The 15114-nt window shown below is 38.5% G+C and overlaps 1 protein-coding gene across 1 annotated transcript in view; it reads right to left on the reverse strand.

The window, feature by feature from the left end:
• Positions 1 to 15114, reverse strand: part of LOC128027289 (teneurin-2) — a 410843-nt gene that overhangs the window by 66708 nt on the left and 329021 nt on the right. The window contains exon 8 of the mRNA XM_052614746.1: positions 6437 to 6675. Coding sequence (XP_052470706.1) covers positions 6437 to 6675 — 239 coding nt within the window. The remainder of the gene's footprint in view (positions 1 to 6436; positions 6676 to 15114) is intronic.

Genomic DNA, 15114 nt, shown 5'->3' on the forward strand with positions numbered 1-15114 from the left:
TAGCCCTCTGCATGCTGTTCTTTAAAAACATGTTATTAGAGCAACATATTCAACAACAAAAACCTACTTAGTAATGAATGATATATTTTTCAATAAATAAATTTTCTAATTTCAATAATTAAAAAAATTAAATAATAATTACCAATATATCTGTTATTGAAATTTATGATGATTTAATATTTACATTTAATAACGTGAAACCTTAAAAATACATAAATACATTTTTATAAAATAAATACAACTTAAAACTAATTAATAATTTTTATACATTTTGCACTGAATAAATTTGTAATTAAAAAAATAATTTATAATAAATGTAATGATTTTATATGAAAAGTTATAATAATTTGATACATTAATATTAATAATAATGTATATTAAAGATCTCTAATGAATTAATTAATAAATAAATACTAATAACACCGCAATAAAAATATGATATAATATGATGTAATTAATACATTTGTATGATCATGTAATAATTATATATATATATATATATATAAAATCATTTAATGATTAAATTTAACCCAAATCCAAAATATACTACTAAATAATAAATAACTATAATGTTGAATAATAATACAAATTATACTTTGCAATAAATTATTTTGATGCATTTTGCATTAAATACTTTTCCAATTTGTATAAATTAATTCATAATACATATAATAATTTTATATTAAATCTTTCCCTGCCAGCATTTTTGAAAAAAGTTGCCAGCCACCGCCAGCGATTTTGATGATTTGATGGCCTGCAGATCAGATCATAAAGATCAGAGCCTCTTCTTTTAAACAAAACAAAAAATCTATTTTAGCATTCATTTCTTTTTTTTTATCAACACTTGAATATAGGTAGGTTTCATAAAAACAAAAACAAAACAAAAAAAAACAATTTTGAGCACAAAGTTGAGAAAATCGCATTTTTATCAAAAGCTACATCTAGATAATATTCAGTATGATCATCAAAGCATAAATTCAGTAAATTGCTTCCATCAATAGCTCAAAAGCTTGCCCAGACATATACCTCTTCCTGGATCATCATTGTAAAATTATGAGTTTTCACTTATATGCTGTCTATTGCTGATGATCACATTCATTTTAATATGCATGTTTACATGAGAGATTGCTTGTTTCTCCATCCTGTTCATGTGTGTTTTTATTTGGGAGGTTTTGTACTCATTCATAAGATGTGTAATAGCACCCCCGAGTGTATAACACAAGCCTTTAAAACTCCTCTTCGATGAAGAGTTATCTTCTAAATGACGAGATAACTCACCCACTATAAACAGGCAATGATAAAATGTAGCTCAAGTTTTCAAACCCTTGACCCTCAAGCTAAAATCTGATTGTTGATGGATGTTGTTCCAGAACCAACAATCCAAGAAAATGGTATATCACATGCTTCTCAGCAAGTATGTATAGCTTGTGAATGGTCTGTATTTAGTGTGTAAGTGTATATAGCTCTTTCTATGTCAGTGTGCCGTATAAATGAGTCGTCTTCCTGTTGCTGATCTGATGCTGTGTTGTTCCTCTCCGGGCTCTGAGCCATCCAGACTGAAGCCTGTGGAACCGGCATGTAGCCTGGTGGAGTCGAAACCTTGTTATCTCTCTTACACATTCCATCTGCCCCTGTCCACTCTCCCTCTATCTCCCTCTTTCTTTCTTTGATCACTCTGGGCCAATGAATCAAGCAGTCTTTAGCGCAGATGAGGCCGCGAGGGAGCTGCTGAGCGTTTGTCTTCTCCACAACATATGATGACAGACCTGTTTCTCTTTTGCATCAGGACCGCTCACCTGTATCCTAGCAACCCCATCCCTACTGTAGCAGCCTCACAACACAGTGACGAGAGTGATGTCATGCATGCAATAAGTCTCTTCTCGATACACTCTATCTTGTTTCATCACTTTTTCTCCTCTCATCATTTTTTCTCTGTCTCATCATTTCGTTCTCGTTTTGCCCGTGTGTCACTTTGATGCATCTCTTCTCATTTTGGGCTCACTTTCTTTTTCGTTTTAATGCTTATTTCATCTCATCTGAGACTCTCATCTCATGTTGATGCTTCTCTTCTCATTTAGTCCCATCTGTTTTCATCCCTTTTTTCTTAAAGCTTTTCTTCTTTCCTTGCCTTCCCTTCTTATTGTGTATTTTGTCTTTTTCTATTGACTCATTATCTGGTCTTAATGCTTCTCATCTCATCTCATCTCATCTCTGTTTTCTGGTCCATCTTGATATTTCCCACTTGTTTGGCCTAATCTTGTGTTTTTTCCCCGGTCTCATCAGCCACATTTCCACTGAGATTAGCAGTAACAATTGTACCAAGAACCTTTTCCCAGGAACTTTTTTCATCCCAGACCTGTTGCTTTATGCGTTTCCACCGCGGTCTAAAGTACATGTAGATTATGCAAATATTCTACAAAGTGAAATAGTCTACAAATAATGAATTGAATACAGACCAGAGATTACCTGTTAGATTTACCCAAAACTAATTATATTTTATGTTTAACCACTAAAGAGACATCAGAGCCAGTGGCAAATATCAGAAGTACTAGCCGAGTCGAGACTGCTCTCGTCGGTTCACATGAGTACCGAGCTCCCGCTGATCTTCTCCAAAATCGGCGAACTGCATTTTTAAATAGATGCTGTCTTTATAACTAAACCGCAGATACATTCTCATCTGAAATACTTTTAAAACTACATTTCATGACACATTATCAGTAATATTTAGACTATTATCCGAATGAATGTTGGTTGAAATACAATGCTGCGTGAACTCAACCAATCAGGATGTTTAGCGCCAAAGATCCGTCTGCAACAGTTCCGGACCTTTGAAAAAGTACTACCTCGTGAGCAGGGACTTTCTGAGGGGCAATATTTTACTCAGAACTTTATTTAGACCCTGGTTCCTTCGGTAGAAACACATGGAGTACCAGACCAAAGTCCCTAGTTTCTGGGAAAAGTTCCTGTGGTGGAAACGCGGCTATCTTTTCTCATTTAGTTTTTGAAATTTTATCTTACTTTAATGCTTGTCTACTTTTCTAATTTTAGTCTTTGTCTTATCATTTTCTATGGACTCATAGTATCTCGTCTCACCTCATATCATCAGGCTTCATCTATCAGGTTATTTTTTCTTTTGTCTCGTCTCATCTTTTTACTGCTCTTTGCATCTCTTCCTCTTGTCTATTCTTTTCTCCTATTTTTTTCTCTCCTCATAGAGAACTGTTCTGGACACCTGTGTTTGTATGTAAGTGTGTGTGTGTGTGTGTAAGCCACAGGGAGCTGAAATGTGTTAGTACAAGCACCTGTGAGTCCTCCTCTCCTGGTGCTGAATTCGGGCTTTCAGGGGCTATGGTGCCGTTCTGGGACAGTTATCCATCCCCAAAGAGAATGAAGCAAAAAAGGAGTCTTTCAGGCCTCCAGTATAAAATGAAGAAATAAAAATAACTTCTCCTTTCTATCCCCTGTGCGTTCTCTCCATTCCCTTGGAGATTGGGCAGCTCTCAGCGGACTAGCAGCCACGTCTGTGTTGGAGGAAATGCTGCAGTGGCACATTTATCTATTTGTGGGGACACACTAATATACGAACACACACACAATTGTGAACATGTCTATAAACACACTGTCAGAGAGCTTAAGCTGGGTCAGTTTCCAGCAGTTAAGACCTCCATCCACTGAATACTGCTGACTGTACAGCTAGAATTACCTTTAGAAAAGTAAATACACATTTACTGAATGAATCCTGCCTCTGGAATGAATCCTGTTCAGACCAAAATAAAAGTTCAACCTCAAATATACAGCTGTTGTATGAGTCACTACTATTTGATAAATGTTGGACAATAAGTACTAATTAAAATACATCCTTTTAATTGCATTACATAACAAAACATTAGTGACACATGCAAACAAATGATGCTAGAGCTTTTCAAAGAACTAGCTACACTTTCAGTTTCTGGGCCTCATCACATTAGTAGTATCATCACAAAACCAGAAAGTTTGTTTATTTACTTATTTAATTTAATTTTTAATTTTTAAATAAATAGCACTTAATATTTTGTTTTACAATGAATAGATTACCATCTATATTTTTGGGGACAGGAAGTATTTTTTATAAGAATTGTAATTTTGCAAGAATACATTAAATTGATCAAAAGTGACAGCAAAAATGTTTATAATGTCACACAAGATAAAAAATAAATAAAATAAAATAAAAACCTTGCTCATTTTAACGTATTACTCACCAAAAAAATTATATGTACAGTATCATGATTTCCACAAAAAAATATTAAGAAGCACAAGATTTTCAAGATTGATAATAATAAGAAATGCTTCCTGGGCAGCAAATTAGCATATTAAAATCAGTCTGAAGATTGACTGCTGAAAAAAAATAATAATAATAAAATAATAATAATAATAATAATAAAAAAATAAATAAATTAATAAATAATAATAATAATAATAATAAATATTATATATATATATATATATATATATATATATATATATATATATATATATATATATATATATATATATATATATATATATATTATTATTATTATTATTTTCTTTTTTTTCGGCCCTTTACCACATTTTTAAATATGCTACAATATCGTTTTAAATACTACTACTACTACTACTACTACTACCACTACTACTAATAATAAATATTTATGTATTGTAAATCAATTAAATGCAGTCTTGATGAGCGTAAAAGACTTCTTTCAAAAAGCATGAAATCTTACAGACTCCAAACTTTCAAATGGCACTTTCAATGATCGCTTCAATGTCCACACACTTTTTGAACCTTTCTCAGCTTCAAGTGGATATCTGTGTGGTTTTATCTGAGTTTTGGACAGCACAAAAGAGCGTGGAGCACTGAAGGACATGGGAAAGGCAGACCGGTAGATGAATACATGCACAGCGACGCAGACAGGAAGAACAAGGGCGCTTGTGCTGACTCCTGCACTTGCTGACTGCCCCATCTGTTGAGCGGGGTCCCCAGAGAGAAGAGGGGCGGCGAGGGTCCGTGTGACACATCTGCCCCTTGCTTAAGGCTTTTAAATAGAGACACAGAGGGGACTGAGGCATCCTGCCAGAGCAAAACTCCCCAGCACAGGTGTGCTTCTAATAGAGGCCACATAAAGACAACATCTACCTCTGTGTCCGCTTTTGTTTGTCTATGTGGCTATTTTGTGTCTCTATTCTTGTCGCACTTTCTCTCTGATGTTCATTGAGAGTGTACCCTTTTCTCATTTTCTCTCGCGTTCTCATGCTGTTTGCACCCTCAGTATTAAACTCATCCAGTGTGAAGAGCGAGGACTCATTTCTGTTCTCCACTGGGGGTCCTTACATTGCTCTGTGAGGTGTGTGGGGAAGGCCACCGCTTCTCCATTACCCAATAACTGACGTTCGCATACATTCACAAAACCCAAAACCAGAGAGGTCTTATTGAAAATAATAACACCCTGGAGCGTGTCCTTCACGGACGCAGCGTGGGGTTAAAGACTCCCAGCAGTGCTTTGCATTTAAAGTGTCCTCCACAATCAGAGGTCGACATTGTCTTTAGGTTGACATGGATATTCAGAGAGTAAACGAGCATGTTGTAAATAGACTGAAATAATACCAGTATATGTAGTTTACATGACTAGTAGATTCAAATTTTTATTTGGGCCAGTAACACGAAATAATATGAAATCCTCTCATTAAAATTAGTACCATCAATGGTGAAATTCACTCTTTACATGTTTCTCATGTGTTAACTTATAATGCATTGCACTTTCCAAAGGTGTAACAATGAATAGATAAGTATTATCATGTATTATAAGTGTTATTACAATATGTGTTGTATTATAAGGTACATTACAAGGCGTAATGCATAGAAATACTTTTATGCATTAAATATAAATGCTTCAATTAAAATTAAGTGAAAGCTTTTTTTTTTTCCTCTGTGGCAGAATTGTGCTCGGGTAAAAATCAGAGTCCTTTTAAGAATCAGCTGGTTAAAGCCAGCTGGGCAGCTATAGATGCAAAAAGCACAAGCTGAAATGCTGCTTTTAATAATTCAGATCTTAACAATGTAACTGGTGAGTTCTAGTCACAGATCACCCGGTATGAGTTAGGTAACATTTCGACATTTCTCCTCAGGCACATTTAATAATGAGCTGCATCTGGATAAATATGCACACACATACAGTACACACACACACAATCTAATTATGAATAGCCTACTTAATCTCTATGTGGAATTAAATTATCTGCTTATTGCTATCACCGAATCAGTGTTTGTACAGATATAAGTGCTAAATTTAATGCCTCTCAATCGATTATTAAAACTGATCCAAAAGAAAGAGACTTAACAGATGCAAGATGGTACATTACAGTCAATAAAAAGCTAATTGAATGCTATAGGCAAAAAAGAGAGATTGAGATATTTTACCGATGAAGTAGGACAGCAGAATGGCCAGCAGGGCGGCGGCAGCGATCGCCGACAGGGCGGCACATTTCCAGCTGCAGTACTTGGATGGCTTCTTCAGCTTGAAGGCGCTTCTGGAGAAGGTGTTTCTGGGTAGGAGCCGTGGTGGGGGTGAATATACTGTGCCAGATGTCAAGGGGTAACCCGGTGATGAGCTGCTAAAGAGAGGCGTGGTCCCTGAAGAGGTCTTAAACAGGAAATGCCTGCAGAAAAGAGAAAGATAAATTGCGTTTTAAGTATTTCAAGCACACATGGAAGGACACATCCATCCATGGTATCAAATCTCCTTTACTGCATCCTCTCTTTCTAATCTCTAAGGTACGTGTGTGTGTGTGTGTGTGTGTGCGTGTGTGCGTGCGTGTGTGCGTGTGTGTGTGTTACGTTGATCACAGAGTGTCGCAGGTGCTTGTTGGGGGTGAAGGACAGTGTATGCAGCGCCTCAGTGTGGAGCAGTGGACATATGGCACACATACACACAGCACCGCAGGCCCGTCCCGGCCCTCAGAGGGACACTTACACAACAAAGTCACTCAATAATTCAAATGCCTCCGCTCCACACATGCTATACAGAGACACACTTCACTTAGATCGTACATAACGGTTAGATTTTCTGGTATGGAAAAAAATCTAGACAGGAGGATATTGCTGTGTACTTCACAGTCAGATTAATCATTACAGCCTCATAAATGGACTCCAGGCGTAGACGAACAGGAGGTGATTTGTTAATATGCAGCCTCAGCACTGAGACTACCGTGAGACAGAACATACTCACTGATAATCAGCGTTAAGCTTGCAAAAACATCATAAATACAGTTCATAGACCACAGAGCCATGTAACAACAGACTGGCAGGATTCCACAGAATGTTTTTCCACAATGGTGCCCAATTCTGAAAGATCTAACAAATCACTTTTATCCCTGACTAGCTTTAAAAGTGTCATTTTTGTGCAAAACAGAACTGTTTCAAAACACTCCTATTTCCTTGCCTCCCATTGCTTGGACAAAGAGCTAATCCTGCCCTAAAAATGTACACAAAACGTTAATCGGCAAAAATAAAGCTGTAGCAGAAGTCAGCTTTCTCTTTGTCGTGCACAGTAGGAAGAAAGGAAGTCAGACATGAGGTTGAGTAAATGATGACCATTAATATTTATTGATATTTAACACAAGTTAAAAACAAAGGACATGCTTTACCTTTAAGAAATGACATCACTCAGAAAGTTTGTGTCAAAAAGGTCTCTCTGGTGTCACACGGGTATTCTCCAGTCTCTCTTCCGTGCTGCTCTCATTAGTGGTGATACTCGCTAACATAGCCTTAATGCTACAATAGATTATTGATGAAACTTGTACAATTTAGCATTGTACTTAAATAATTTAGCAGTTAATTAATGCTTTGAGCCCTATGCTGGTGTTTCCTGCCCTGCAAATGAGGACTTTCGTCTCACATAAAGCACTGTCGTGCCTGGAGCAAGGATGCATTTTTAAAAAGAGATGTAGTGTAAAATGGATCAGCTGCGGTCATGTTGCCGTTATGATTAGCGTGGGGTCCTGGAGCTGGTCGTGTTTTATCAGGTCCCGTTCTCTATTAAGACCAAATCAAGAGGCTGAGAGCTTTTCTGCGGTCAGGTTTCTGCCTGAGAGGCTTGTCTCTGGACCGGCCCCCACACCCTACCCCCCAGATACATCCGTCTTTCGTACCTCTAACCTACGAAGGAAACAGCCACAGGCTGCTCACTCCTGTGATCTTTAATAGCCTCTTTCCACAAGATGCCTTCCAATATCTCTGGACACGTTCCAGCGGCGGATTCCATTTCCAGAGCTGATTTTTGTTCCGTCGTGCTTCAGCCCTTCCATTACCCCCAACTCTTATCGGCCTATCCCCATACATCCCTCTATCATCCCACACTCACCCATGGATGGACAGACTGAACCCCCTGGAATCCAGCCTGATGGGACAGCTGGGGTCAGTGCCTAACTAACCCGTCACTGATGTATTTTTTAAGTTTTAACCTACGGTGCACTCTTACATTCAGCACATACACACAAGAAAACATGGCCAGGGATTTTAGATTACCATCACAGTTTGGGATTCAGTATTGATATCTTGTATTCTCTGTTTAAAATTCTAAACTTATATTTTAGAGAAGATATTGCCACTTTGTCAGTTTATGATTGTGGAGCCAAACAGCCTTTTGTCTAAAACTGAAGATCTAAATAAAGAAACTGAAAGAGTATTATGCTAGTATGCTTTTACTAATTTAGTAAGTCACTAGTTTGATTCGCGAATGAACAGATAGGTTGAATAAATAATTCAGTTACTAACTCATAATTGGTAAGACACATCAGTTTGCAAGATCAAGCAGCAAAATGAGTTGTATTGCACAGCTAAAAATTGCTGGACTCGGAAAGGACCGGAAGCTAGACATATTAAATTTACAAATGGATTCGCTCCACCAAAAATAAGGTGGAGAAGACTCAACTGAGTCATTTGTTTAGTTACAATTTGAATCAGTTTCAAAGACTTGTTTTGCTCCTTAAAGAATCAAAATGCTTGAATGAATTAACTAAATGATTCAATGAATCATTCAAAGAGAGTAACTTGTTTCCTTCCTAAAGGAATCAATTTTTTTTGACAATCATTTGCATGGGTCAATATCTTCACTCATAAAGACAGTTACATTTTGCCACCTGCTGGTAAAATGATTAAAATTCCCCTCTACTAAATAGGACTGAAATACACAAACACAGACAAATGGAGCAATATAAACAGCAAAAATACCAGTGATGGAAGACTAAATACCAGCACTCACAGTTAAGAAACCCTTCTCACATTTAATTTGTCCCTTTCAAAAAATCTTAAGTCTGATTCTTAAAAAAAAAAAAAAATCTTCTCCATGGCATGACTCCACACCCACCACGTCTGTCTCTGCTCATCTCACCCAAGCCTACAAGGAAAATAAACCTCAAAAATAAAAAATAAAGAAGAAATACAAAAGAAAAGATAGAGGTCTTCCTTCTCAAAAGCCACTAAGGGAGAGACGGAGAGTGACAGCTGGTTGATAAATTTAATGAATGGTAATAAATGATAATAATGCAGCAGTATAATGAATGGAGGCCACATGGAGGATTCCACACAGTGGCTTTACATAACAAAGCCGGTTTTCCCCAGCTGAGGGTGACATCGACACTGCCTTAGGCCTCATTGACTCACATGCATGCATAACACATACACACAGTACTGCAAAAACACATGCAGAGCTTGAATAATGGTGTGCATGAACCAAGAAGCTCGGTCAACAGTGGAAAAAAGTGAAATTTCGTATTTCTTCGTATTCGGTCTCGCTCTTTCGAAATGTTCTTTCAACCCTTCTTGCTTCTCCAATTGATGGTGTGATGCCACAGGCGGTACCTCCACCTCCACCTCCAGCACCATGCCTCTATCTGAACCCACATCAACTCCCTTCACGTCTTCCTGTCAGGTGCGACCGTGCACAAACTGTACAGGGAAGCTAGCAGGTTACAGGTAGGCAGTAATCAGGCCTGCAATGAGCAGCAGAGTGACAGAAAGGCAGCCAAAGTGCATGTCTAAAAATACAGCTTCGCTTCCCGTGGCCCGCCTCCGTGTCATTCCGCCATTGTCTGAAGTCAGGCGACTCACAAGGTCAAGTCAGTCACTTAAATGCCAAATCATTTTTACCCACGCAGAAGGTTGCAGCCACTAATTTGCCAGCTGACAGGGGTGACGGAGGGAAATTAATTAAGGTCATTTTGGAAGCGCGTGCACTCAAGCTGAAGTGTAACTCATAGCTATTGGCTGAATCTCTATTGAAAGCTCATTTCATCTCGGGACGGTGAGGGGAAGCCGAATGCGGATGGAGTGGCTTAATTGTGAAATTAAAATGCTTGATTTACACGGCGTGCTTAATTGACAGTGATTTATGTCAAGCATTGTTTGGGAGGAAGCAGGGGGAAGAGTTGAAGCCAACAGAGATGATGGGAGATGTGAGAGAGAGATAGAGAGAGAGAGAGAGAGAGAGAGAGATGAGGCCAGACCAGGGGGTGGACAGGAAATAAAGAGAGGCCAGATTGAGCCAAAAAAAGGAGTGCTGACAGGGTGGGGTTATGAAGAGGACAGTCTGGAGACAATGGCAGTTTTGCAGTTTTCAAAGTCCACAGGGACTGAGAAACCAGGGACATAATGATCTGAGGGAGGAACATGACTTATTTACTGGGAGACGGGAAGTGAGAGGAGGACAGAAAGGCAGAACAACTAGTAAAAGAGAGGAACAGAACTGAAAACAAGATGAAGCCAGATAAAGAGACAAGAAATGAGACGTAAAACAAATGAAGGAGAGGAGTCAAGACGAGAAGAGGAGCTGAGATGACAAGAGGAGAAGAGGAGACAAGTAATGATGGAAAATGAGGAAGGAAGACAACTTAGGAGATGACACAGGAGGAAATAAGTAAGGAAATGCAAAGAGACAAGATGGGGACATTGGAGATATGACAAGAGAAAACTGAGACAAAACAAAGGAACTGGAATACAGGGGATGAGATGTGGAGAAAAATAAGCAGAGCAGAGGAAAGACGAGGAGAAAAATGAGTTGAGATGAGACATAAAGACCTGATGATATGAGATGAGGAGAGCAGAGGAGAAAAGAAGAGAGGAAATGAAGATAGGAGAGGTGTCAAGATGAGACGTGAGACAGGAAGAGGACAAAATGAGACAAAGAAAAAAGAAAAAGAAAAGCTCAGGTACTTTCTTTAAGTTCTCTGCAGGCGCTGATGAAGTCATTGTTGAGGTCATGGTGTGTGTAGTGTGCAAGAGCTGATTAATGACCATGTCTCAGTTAGACAGGTGTGTGTGACTGTGTGTGTGTGTGTCATTGAGCCCTGTTAAATATGCATTGCTGAAAACGGACCCTGCCTCTCATTAGTTGTGACAGCCCCAGAAGAACCCTCATCACCAAACAGTTAGTGTCAGACACCGGTGTTTATTTATTCATTTTTAACTTTCCATTTCCAGATCTATTCCTCATTTAACTGTCTGATCTCACACTCGCTGCCCACGCGCCTCTGATTGACACCCTCATTATATACATCACTTTTCCACTTTAAATAACCAACATCAGCACCTATCAAGACAGGTAAGTGACCGCGGTCATGAAATACCTCTCTTTGCATACTGTAATACTTTTTTTAACAGTTTTTCTCTTTTTTCAAAACGCCCACATCCTAAAACACCCAGCATGAGAACAGATTCACCGAGACAAGTTTCTCCCTGACCTGAATCACACTTTGTTCAGCTTTGTTAAACTTTGCTTCTCTCCACATTCTTCTCCTGCAATCAAACTATTGGGCGATGGGTAAGCTAAACACACCAAAACAAAGGTCTCCAAAAACGTTTCTAATTATGTTTGCTGGGATTGCTGTGCCATATCCAGAATTTGATCTGCGTGCGACACAAGCAGAGAGAGGGCCCATAAATCTTCAGTGAGCTGCGGCACCTGTATTCTGATTGGCTCCCGTTAGGATAACAAATTGGCCTCGGAGCGCAGCTGAGAATTTAAATCTGCCCCACACAGATACCTTGGCAACCACTGATGAAGTCTGAGAGGGAAAGAGAAAGAGAAAGAGGGAGGGGGGAGAATAGAGAGAAAGGAAGAAAAGAGGCAGAGAGAAGCAGAATTTTGCATTGCGCACTTCTCAGCCGGAGCTCAGGAATTCAAACAATTTTCTTTCAGGACTATTTTCCTGCTTTTATTCTCCCTTAAAAGCTGCATTTATAACCTAAAATTGCACAACAATTCTGGCCTCTTTTTCTGAGCAAAAAAATGAAAAACAAAATAAAAAGTAAACTTTGCAAACTACATTTTCATGAAGGACAAAAGTTGCCACAAAATGTGCAATAAAGGTCACTCACAATTCACAATGCAACTAATACAGTGGAATCATTAAGGTCAAATTTACAGTGGTTTAGCATTTTTGCAAGTGAAATCCAGTGATTTCAACAGGAATAAACAGGGAATAAAAAGCATGAGTGAGATTGCAAGCACTACAATTAAATATTCACAAGAATCATCTTCTGAGGTCAAAAATTACATTACCCATAACTAATGGATGTGAAATGATGCAGAATGGATGCTGCAACATCAAATGTGCCGTAGAAAGAACCGCAGAGGCATCTGGTTCAAGGAGTTCATGGACCTGTGAATGTGTGCACAGCATATCGCACAAGTCAAATTGAATCTATGATATCTGCACAAACAGAAAAATCTAATTCTCTCGTGGCACACGGACCCAAACTACAGCTTAAGACGTTGACACAGGAACCTGCTCCAAACTCACACACAAAATCAAACACCAGCCATGCTGTATCCACAATACACACCTTCAGAAACATCCCGCACACTGTGCATGTGAAAGCCCTCTTCTTTGGCTCAATTGTGATATTGCGACCTGCTTGGGAATCTAATTTGAGTGTGCACGAGTCTGTATGGAGGGAGCAGAGAGCAGCTCGAGGCGTCCTAAGATGAGAACAAAATTGAAGTAGGCATCAGCTGGTGAAAAGGCCTCACTCCATGATAGGAAATAAGCCTTCACAGGACCGGGCCATCTTCAGTCATTTGTGCTGCGGAATACCGATTCCACCCTCCTCCTTGTTTTCTGATCTCTCCCTCTCACTCCTTCTCAGCCAAACAATCTCTCGGATCCTCCCCCTTCCCCCCAGCTTGTTTATATCCTCTCCCTCTACCTGTCTGACTACTGCATACTTTGGCAATCAATCTTGCGGTACTGGCAGCTGTGCAGGCACCTCTCAGAGAGAGGTTTGCTTTTCTACTTTAACAGGAAAGTCCTGACCTATAAAATAACATCATTTACATAGAGGACACACACACGGAGCTGTGTGTTCCTGTCTAAATGGTTCAGGGTGTTAATCTGTAGGTGAAACATTCAGGGTAATCAATCTAAACCTCTTTAAAAGTTATCCACCAAACAGAAACGGGCATGACCTCCAATTTCAAGATGAAAGAAAAATATTCTTTGCTTTTAAATGTCATGCTACTCACTCTTTCAGAGATTACATTCCCATACCGTATGTCTATTTCTGTGTCTAACCTTCTATAAAAGGGGTCACTTTAGACAAAGTTATAATCACTGATGTGAGGGATTAATTTTAAATAGTTTATATATATTAAACGGGTCAAAGACACTACAAACACAATTTACACATTTTATATCAAAGCCTACTGTGTTTGAAATAAAAACAGGATGGATTCAGATGGAGCAACAATGTTGCTTTTGTATGCAATGTTCAAAAAAAAAAAAAAAAGAAAAGCCTACAAGGAAAAATTGTATTAAATAAGTGCCAATAGTTACAAAAAGTTACAAATAAGTTATTGATAAGTAAATAAATGAGAAATTCTAACTTCAATAAAGAACTAAATTAATTAATCTATGGCTACGAAGCATCGGTAGCTTTTAAACAAAACTGCACAGACTGTCTGCATCTATTTGAATGAAAATGCGCTTTGAAAATACCCATTAATTATAAAAAAAGTGACTGGGAGACAAAGAGAAACATGCAGTGTTACAAGCCGTAAATTATGTTCATCCTATGGGAACTCATACCCGCTCCTCAACTGACTATGCAATGCACAGCACACCACTCACAAGTTAACTTATTTGTCCATGGAAAAGTACCTAGAAAAGTGCAGACCAAAAGCTTCCCAAGAAACTCTCACGAGCATGGCATCACAGGAGGCTGCTGTTGCATCACAAGGCTGGAGACTTTCCTCCAAACTTTCTCTCTTTGGTTTATAAATCTGCAGAGGTGGATTTAGTCTGTGCTTTGGGTCAGGGAGAGGCAGACAGTGTGTGAAAATGCTCTCTCTGTGCTGTTGATACAAAAATAAAAATAGGCCTATTAACTTTAGTGTGTCGGCTTAGTGCTGTGTGACCCAGAGGCGAGAGGAGATGAGCCTCTGCAGACACAGACTCTCTCCACACTGAGAAACTGAGCGCCTGTCTGTTCATGTGACATTCTGTGCTATTTACACAGCTGAACACATCTCTGATCTATTCAGCTACTTAATGGGCTGGATGCCATTTTAAGCATTATATGGCAGCTTATTTTTTATTACATATTTGATTTCATTTCAAATTGCTTTTTATATTCTTATAGAAATCATTATTTATCCTACTGAAGTCAAGGTTTCTTGCACTGAAAACTTTTCTTAATTTAGCTTCACATGATCATTTTCCACCCATCAAGGGACCTTTACCCTGACAGTTGTTTGCAAAAAAAAAAAAATATATAAATAATAATAACAATTTGACTGATAGTAATTTACTTTCAATGAAAGTAACTGAAATTTACCCAGCAACTTTGTGCAAAACTGGACCGCAAACCTTCAGAGAATGATAACCTTAATAAACAGTATGCATTATATTTTAATAACAGCATAAAGGTGGGTTTCATTTTGAATTTTTTTTAGCACAATTTAAAGACGCATGCAAAAGGATCAGTGTCTCTGAGGTTAGCACTTGTAACCATAGTGAAGTGTACAGGCACTTGCAAGATTCCTCTGAGAAGGCGCACAAACCCGCCTGTTGCCCAGGAGTGGTGTGTGTGATGCTGGTCAA

The sequence above is a fragment of the Carassius gibelio genome, chromosome A14 (assembly GCF_023724105.1).
Source record: "Carassius gibelio isolate Cgi1373 ecotype wild population from Czech Republic chromosome A14, carGib1.2-hapl.c, whole genome shotgun sequence".
Lineage (NCBI taxonomy): Eukaryota > Metazoa > Chordata > Actinopteri > Cypriniformes > Cyprinidae > Carassius > Carassius gibelio.